The sequence below is a fragment of the Trachurus trachurus genome, assembly GCF_905171665.1.
Source record: "Trachurus trachurus genome assembly, chromosome: 14".
Taxonomy (NCBI): domain Eukaryota; kingdom Metazoa; phylum Chordata; class Actinopteri; order Carangiformes; family Carangidae; genus Trachurus; species Trachurus trachurus.
This window is the reverse complement of record NC_139903.1, coordinates 30672860-30682014: the sequence shown is the minus strand read 5'-3', so window position 1 is coordinate 30682014 and position 9155 is coordinate 30672860. Positions and strand designations below refer to the sequence as shown.

General features: G+C 42.5%; 1 protein-coding gene across 1 annotated transcript; it reads right to left on the bottom strand.

The window, feature by feature from the left end:
* Positions 1 to 591: 591 nt before the first annotated feature.
* On the bottom strand, positions 592 to 6697 carry med31 (mediator complex subunit 31). The gene is made up of 4 exons (XM_083987178.1): positions 6534 to 6697; positions 4212 to 4286; positions 2481 to 2577; positions 592 to 1182 (listed from the first exon to the last, which is right to left on the bottom strand). Exons 1-4 carry the CDS (start codon positions 6541 to 6543, stop codon positions 972 to 974), a joined length of 393 nt encoding a protein of 130 aa, XP_083843304.1. The 5' UTR covers positions 6544 to 6697; the 3' UTR covers positions 592 to 971.
* Between the last annotated feature and the right edge of the window lie 2458 nt (positions 6698 to 9155).

The following is a 9155-nucleotide window of genomic DNA, read 5'->3' as shown; positions in this document are numbered from 1 at the left end:
GTGGTCTCTTCATTTTTTCCAGAGCTGCATATTAGGCTACTGTGCTTTGAGTGCTTTTACAGGTATTTCCACTTCATGCAACAGTGGTAAATATTGATCTTTTATTATTCATTTTACAGCTTCACTATTTATTTCAGAATAAGATTGGATTGAACTCTGTTGGCTCCAGTTGTTCCAGCTAAAACATTAAAGTAATGCACAGATGAGTCCATCAATAATCATTCATAAATTATATATTACTGTGCATAATTGTACATTTACTTTAGTAAATGTATTAATGCATGACTGACGTATAACTGCTGCTGGAGTTTGTCAGCACAGGAAGACATGGAAGACCAAACACTACATTGTGCATGTACACATTCTGTACAATGAACACGTGTTAAAGGGAGAAAGAAATCAGAATATAACGCAATAATAAATATAATAGTGACCAGTTTGGACACTGAAACTGAGCAGTTCCTGTTGTACTTCATGTAAAGTGTGTTTTAACCTTATGACATTTATATTTTCAGATTGTTTGTGTGTGGATGAAGATCAAACTAATGATTTTTCACTTGAATGATGAATGATCTTGGACATAAATTATTCTTCCAAAAAGTTTTTTACTAATATTTCACTTAAACAGAAACTATAAAAAGTTCATACATCACATGTGACTGATTGAGAAGCAACAGACAAATCTTTTTCAGCAGCTTCATCAAACCCAAACACCGATGCAGCACTATGTGGTCCTGGTCTAGGTCCTGGTCTAGGTCCTGGATCAGGACTGTGTTTCAGGTGCTGAGGCTCAGAGTCACTGGCAACGTCTCAGAGAACTGACAGTTTCATGTCCGCGCAGCTTCAACAACCACTTCCCATCATATTTATACGTATGTACAACAAGAAAAAGAAAACTAATGCTGGTCTGTTGATGCTCCAGAATCCAGAACCAGCTACAGTCCTCCTCCTCCTCCTCCTCCTCCTCCTCATCACTTGGCGGTGGCGTTGCCGTGCGGCGGCTGCTGCGGCTGCTGCTGCTGCTCGGCCAGCGCCTGCTGCAGCCGGGTGCGTTTCCTGGAGTAGTGCTGCCAGTGCAGCAGCTGCTGCTCGTCGATGAACTTGGCGCACTGAGCGTTGACCAGCTCCTTCCTGAAGTGCTCGTACTGCAGCAGCTCCAGCATGTGGAGGCAGTGAGGATACCTGCAGAGGACAGAGCACAGAGACACGTCCACCCGTCAGCTGCTGCAGCTCATCCTCCTCTTTCTTTTGGAATGACTTTTTACTCCACATCAGAACACAGGACGATGATTAAAATGTCTTTGTAAAAGGAACATCTTCAGAAATCAACAAATACCCAGGGGGCAAAATCCTATTTTTTTTTTGGAAAACAGACACGGAGCGTTGTAAAAGGTTTGACACCAGAAATGATATCTAGGAACTTGAAGGATTAAAACCTGGGTGGACAACCCGGTCAACTAGCTGCTGGAAAGCTACAGGGCCCAAAACCCCTTTCTTGGGTAGTTTTGCTGGTGAAATGATGTAAATGCAAATATTTAGGTACTACAATGGTATAAATAGTCATACAACTATAAAATTTGGCAGAGAGTATCTTGACACATAGGGGGAGGCATGAAAAAAAGATTCTGGGGTTTGTTGCAACTCAATTTTAAGATATTACCCTCAACATCCCAAAAAAGACCCCAAAAAATTACTGTTCGCCTGACAAATTCTCATGAAAATTATTATTTTTCAGCACTTTATGGAGAATATTTATGCCAAACATGTATATAGAAAACGTCCTTAATTCATAAGCTTCCATTTGAGTCTAAGATAGCCTTTCTATCTCCAAAGTCCCACTTGCTGTGGCCAACGGTCTTCTCTATTTATCTGTTCACTTTGGGGAGACCAGAAATAGAATGGTTTCTGATCATGTCAGTTAACATGGAGTTTTTCACAATAGGTGTTGCATTGTTTGGAGACAGCCTGTAGCTTTCCAGTAGCTAGTAGAAAGACTATCTTGGACTCAAATGGAAGCTTATGAATTAAGGCAGTTTTCTATATACATGTTAGGCATAGATATTCTCCATAAAGTGCTGAAAAATAATAATTTTCATGAGAATTTGTCAGGTGAACAGTCCTTTTTTTTGTCTTTTTTGGGATGTTGAGGGTGATATCTTAAAATCGAGTTGCAACAAACCCCAGAATCTTTTTTTCATGCCTCCCCCTATGTGTCAAGATACTCTCTGCCAAATTGTATAGTTGTATGACTATTTATGCCATTGTAGTACCTAAATATTTGCATTTACATCATTCCGCCAGCAAAATGACCCAAGAAAGGGGTTTTGGCCCCTGTAGCTTTCCAGCAGCTAGTTGACCGGGTTGTCCACCCAGGTTTTAATCCTTCAAGGTCCTAGATATCATTTCTGGTGTCAAACCTTTTACAACGCTCCCTGTCAGTTTTTTTGCTTTGCCCCCTGGGTAAAATAAAGACGTCTTACTTGAGGAACTTGGCGTACTCCGGCTCCTTCCAGTACAGCAGGTACTTGAGGTAGTTGATGAAGGGTCTCTCTCTCAGGAAACCTCTCTGAGCCAAAACTGAAACACAAAACACAACAGACTCAGGTCAGTTTCATGTCATGAAGCTGCTTCTCTCCTGGATCTGTCAGCTCTGCATTTTAAAGGACAATTCCAGACAAATTAAACCTGGGGCTGTAGTTTCCTAATATTTTTAGATCTAAAAGAATCTGAAGATTTTCTTTTTAATGTCTCCAGTTCTGCAGTAGTTCTGTCTGTCCCTGCATCATCACAGCAGTGTACAATAAAAGAGGACTGATCTGTTTAGGCTGTTTACATCCCACAAAACTGATTTTTTTTTTTTTTTACAGACAACGTCAGATGCTATTGTTCACTTCAAGAAAGCCGACATGTTGGTAAACTGAGATGTACTCGCGAAGTCTTGCGCTGCTGTGGCGATGTGGAGACAGACACAACTACTGCATGACAGGAGACATTACAAAGTAAATGTGCAGTTATTCATCAGAGTTATTCCATTATTTCCACTGAACCTCCCTTTAGTGCCAATGAAGTAAGTAACTGTGAGAATTACAGTGTCATGCAAAAGTTTGGGCACCCCTGGTCCAAATGTCTGTTAATGTGAACAGTCAACAGATCTCCAAAAGACATCAAGTTAAACACGAAACACTCTTTTTCAATATTTGAATCAATATCAGTGTATTATTGTAGTTTTCTACAGTTTCAGAGTGAAAAGGGGAAACAAAGCAGCAGCAGCAAAAGAATGAGAAACCCAGGAGACTGGAGCTCTCGGAGAACTTTGACCAAGGTATCAGACAAGATATTTACTATTTACATGCTGTGATAGTTTCTAAAGGGGGCCAAACTATGGCCGGGGGGAAATAATCATTACGTTGAATTTGGGTCGGTACTAATTACTAATAGCACTCTCCTCTCCTCTCCTCTCTCCTCTCCTCTCCTCTCCTCTCCCCTCTCCTCTCCCCTCTCCTCTCCTCTCCTCTCCTCTCCTCTCCTCTCCTCTCCTCTCCTCTCCTCTCCTCTCCTCTCCTCTCCTCTCCCCTCTCCTCTCCTCTTCCCTTCCCTCCCCTCCCCTCCCCTCCCCTCCCCTCCTCTCCTCTCCTCTCCCCTCCTCCCCTCCCCTCCCCTCTCCCCTCTCCTCTCCTCTCCTCTCCTCTCCTCTCCTCTCCTCTCCTCTCCTCTCCCCTCCCCTCCCCTCCCCTCCCCTCCCCTCTCCTCTCCTCTCACCTCTCCCCTCACTCTCCTCTCCTCTCTCCGTTAACATTTCCATGCTTCTCACATTTTCTGTTATAAACTGTTTTCTTGTCTGTAACAACATCTATTGCACGTCTGTCCGTCCTAGGTGAGGGATCCCTCCTCTGTTGCTCACCCTGAGCTTTCTCCTGGTTTTCCCTGTTAAAAGGGTTTTCCATGGAGTTTTTCCTCAGTCAATGTGAGGGTCTAAGGGCAGATGATGTTGTTACGATGCCATGTCAAGCCCTTTGAGACAAACTGTTCGTAAAAACGGCCTATACAAATAAAATTGCCTTGTCTTGCCTAATTGAAAGGAAAACAGACAGTGATATCAGACAGTGGTGTTACAGAGGACACTGAACTAACAACTGATGCAACATGCAACACAACGAGTCAATCTGGAGATGCAGCTGTGTAACCATGGACACGGTGCAGCTGTCACTCACAGTTGAGGTAGTTGGGGTTGGCCAGACACTGCACGAACTCCAGCTCCGACTGGAAGCGGTTCCTGGCCTGCTCCTCTGCACCACACACATACACAACAGTAAGTAAAGGGACAACACGTACACACTGTTATTGTAGGACTTTGACTTCAGTTGTTTATTTGAGTCTATTCGTTTTATGTACGTCACACACCGGTGTTGTGGCCCTACTGGTTTCTAAGTTAACTGGTTACGGTGCAGATGTTTTGCGCTCCCTGAGCAGATTCGTCACAAATTCACAAACATACACAACATATTACCAGCGAGTTTCAAGCCACAATTCACATCTACCGCGGCGAATATGCTGCTGTGAGTGAGCACTAACAGTTACGTACCAGCCACATGGGAAAAAATAAAGTGGAGAAAAAATAATCTTCACATATTTGCGTGGGTCGGGACTCGATCTCGCTTCAGCAAAACCAATTCGTCCACTAACCACCTGTCTACCTCTGTGAGCCACTCAAACTCACTGGTGACAGCCGCTTCACTGCATATCAGTCAATTACGTCACTACAGGTAACGTTTTGACTCGAGCTGATCTGAGACAACTGGTTACCATTGAAAATACACAGACAATGCCTCGGTGTTTATTGTTCTTTTTCCTCCAGTCTAATCAACATATTCAGCGCTACACTTCTCTCCGCACAACGCTACGCACCACAACAAAGCCTGTCGTGTTGAGAAAGTGATGAAATAGCTCGGAAATACTGTCAAAATACGCTCAACAATATGTAAACAAAAGCGAAACACTTGAGCCACTGCATGTGTACATGAGTGAAAAACGTACGACTTGCATTTAATCACATAACTGTATTGCGAATGTTTTGTGTACTTACATTTCTTTACACTTCTCTACAGATCTTATAAAACGCAAAGCGTATTTATTGGCGTGCATTAAAAGAAATGTCCATTTAAAGTCGCCGTGGTTCGAGGAAGAGGGGTGAAGTTAGCTCTGAGTCTAGCTGTTTCTGGGCTGCGGTGAATAGGATGCGTTCAAGGGACCAGGGCAGCGTCGGACGTGAGTCGATTGTTTGGAAATGATTTATAGAATGGTCTGATGCTTTAGATTTCGTGTATGAAGTGTGACGATGATGATTTAAATTGACATGCCCGAAATAAACAAATTGATTGATTGATTGAGACCATTCTATAAATCATTTCCAAACAATCGACTCACGTCCGACGCTGCTCTAGTCCCTTGAACGCATCCTATTCACCGCAGCCCAGAAACAGCTAGACTTAGCTAACTTCACCCCTCTTCCTCGAACCACGGCGACTTTAAATGGACATTTCTTTTAATGCACGCCAATAAATACGCTTTGCGTTTTATAAGATCTGTAGAGAAGTGTAAAGAAATGTAAGTACACAAAACATTCGCAATACAGTAATGTGATTAAATGCAAGTCGTACGTTTTTCACCCATGTACACATGCAGTGGCTCAAGTGTTTCGCTTTTGTTTACATATTGTTGAGCGTATTTTGACAGTATTTCCGAGCTAGTTCATCACTTTCTCAACACGACAGGCTTTGTTGTGGTGTGTAGCGTTGTGCGGAGAGAAGTGTAGCGCTGAATATGTTGATTAGACTGGAGGAAAAAGAACAATAAACACCGAGGCATATGTCCGTGTATTTCAAAGGCAAACCGATGGTAACCAGTTGTTTCAGATCAGCTCGAGTCAAAACGTTACATGTAGTGACGTAATTGACTGATATGCAGTGAAGCGGCTGTCACCAGTGAGCTTGAGTGGCTCACAGAGGTAGACAGGTGGTTAGTGGTGTAATTGGTTTTGCTGAAGCGAGATCGAGTCCCGACCCACGCAAATATGTGAAGATTATTTTTTCTCCACTTTATTTTTTTTCCCATGTGGCTGGTACGTAACTGTTAGTGCTCACTCACAGCAGCATATTCGCCGCGGTAGATGTGAATTGTGGCTTGAAACTCGCTGGTAATATGTTGTGTATGTTTGTGAATTTGTGACGAATCTGCTCAGGGAGCGCAAAACATCTGCACCGTAACCAGTTAACTTAGAAACCAGTAGGGCCACAACACCGGGTCCTCTCAAATAAGACGGCCCAGCAGACTAAAGTGAGAACAATGTAATGCTGCTGGTTTATAAGATACACACAGCAACCAAGGCACGACTCTACTGAACTACTACTGAAATAATTTAAACACCAGAAAGTGTCTCAGATGTGACTAACTCAGTGACTACGTTTCCTCTTCTCATAGTATTAAGTTAGCTAACACATTGGCGAGGCGAGTGGCTAAAAACAACAGCTACTAACCTGTTTCCATGACGACCGCTGTGGAAAGACGCTACGGAGCTGAAGTGAAATGAAAGATAACACTGATGGTCGTTAACGTGGAATTCAAACGACAAATGTCAACTCGCTGCTCTTTGTTTTGTTTGTTTGTGGTCTAGTCGTCGCCGCCATCAGAGCTACGGTGCCATGTTCACAGGAAGTCAACTCCTGTCTTCTTCTCTGGCGTTTCTAAGTGGTCGGAGAAGCAGCATAAAGACTCACTACCGCCACCTGCTGGACAGACCGCCAGGTGGCGAGGAATGCATAAAATAAAATAAAATAAAATAAAATAAAATAAGATTAAATTAAATAAGATAAAAATAAAATAACATTAAATTAAATTAAAGCAGAAGTAAGCGATCCGGTCGTTTTGGCTAATGCTGCGTTCCAGGCAGGCTTTTGAAACCGTAAATTACAGCTTCAAGTCACGACTTACGACTTTGTAGTGTTCCAGGCAACCCACTCGTGTTTTTCCGACCTGTTTTACCTGTGAAAGTACACTATAACGGCCACTCGTAACTTCCGACCCGTGAACTCGCACCAGATCGAACTGGTACGACTTCACAGGTCGGAAAAACACGAGTTACGGGTTGCCTTGAACGCACCATAACTTCTTGTCAGCCGATGGAGTTAGCAGCCCCCGCCCTCGTCATGGATCTATTGGTCCTCGTCCCTACGTCACCACATTCAGGCGCATCCCTTGGCTGCACACACAGCCCTTCATGCCGTTCTCTCTCCTCATTGGATAAAACTTGTAGGATACGAGAAAAGTTTTCTCCTCGGCTCAGAGCAGAGCAGAGGGACTGAGAGACCCGTGTTTCGGTCCAAACACTCTATGTAAGTGATTGCTGTCGGAAGATAGAACTATTTAAGACTTATATTAACACAAAAATATCTCTTACTTCTGCTTTAATAGAGTAGTGAAACTGTAAGTCTAAGTGTGATTTTAAAAAACAGTTATCAATATTTCCTTCAGCCCTTTGAAATAAATATTAATAATAAAAAGCCTGCTTGGCTTACTCTAAGCTAGGCAGTGTGATTTTCTTGCCTTTGTTACCATCAAGTATCAAGATCTTTAAAGTTTAATATGAAGACTGAGTCTGGACTGTGCACCTCTCTAGAAGTTGTTGTTCTGGCTCATCTCTCTTATCCAGCTGTTTACTGAGGTCAACATGTGGTGGAGTAACCCAGATGTTGCTGTTATTGGTGTAACACTGTTTTGTTTTTTCCCCCATCTTTGCATCACCTTTCAACCTTATGACATGTGCCTTGTTGTGTTGTTCCCATCAGTGGTTGAAAACACTTCAGGCAGGATGTTTACCACACCGACCCTGGACATTGACCCAGTGTGTCAACATTAACTTCACTCCTCTGGTCCTTAAAGCCATTTCCACCTGCATCACTGACACTCATCCACTATGCGCTGCACACTACTCGTGCATCATCGTTGTAACAAACAGATGTGTGACTGTAACACAGGACAGTGTGTTACTGCAGCTGCTGTGCAGGTGGAGCTCTGTGACCACAAATGGAGTGACTTTTTCCCACAGTAACTTGTGAGTCCAGCTATGACACAAAGGAGAAGACAGCTCAATCATTACTCCACTTTCTGTTCCCTTCATGCATTTTGATGACATTTAAAAACATAACCAGTTAAAGGGATAGTAGCATTTTTTTTAAAAGTGGGGTTGTATGATCTACAAATAGCCCCTAAGTACTTTAATTGCAGTAGAAGACTCTCTGCACTCCTCCCGTTAGCAACGCCAGCCCATAGCCCTGCCCAGAGATTTACAACATACAGTGTTGTGAATGGACCCAAAGAAACGGCCTATTTTCACGGCCTAAAAGAGGTTTTACCTGGAAAAAAATACACAGTTCCATTGTTCAATATAATATAATTTTTTCCAGCCCCTCAAAGTGCAGGAAAAACACAGTTTTTATTTGGACCTAACCAACTGCTGATCGGCGGGTGCTAACCCTGGGCGGAGGGATACGTGAGTTGGTTAGGTCCAAATAAAAACTGTGCACTTGCACAAACCTGCACTTTGAGGGGCTGGAAAAAATTATATTATAGTGATCAATGGAACTGTGTATTTTTTTCCAGGTAAAACCTCTTTTAGGCCGTGAAAATAGGCCGTTTCTTTGGGTCTGTTCACAACACTGTATGTTGTAAATCTCTGGGCAGGGCTATGGGCTGGCGTTGCTAACGGGAGGAGTGCAGAGGGTCTTCTACTGCAATTAAAGTACTTAGGGGCTATTTGTAGATCATACAACCCCACTTTAAAAAAAATGCTACTATCCCTTTAAATAGGAGGCTTCATGCTTCTGTAGAAAATGTACAAATTAAAATAAATATCTATAGAACAACGACATGTCTGCATTTGGATTCTATCTACCTCTGAGAAATACTGAAACAACATCAATAATGAAACTAAAATTAATCATAAACTGTAGTGGGAACTTGTATTTTTTAATAAAGTCTAACTACCAAAAGTCATCTTTACGTCAACATGTAACATGATTGATAAATGTAATCATCAGATGTTACTACAACTGTAACAGAAAATGAAAGTATTTCATCACTAACACTCAAAGGACCTTTGA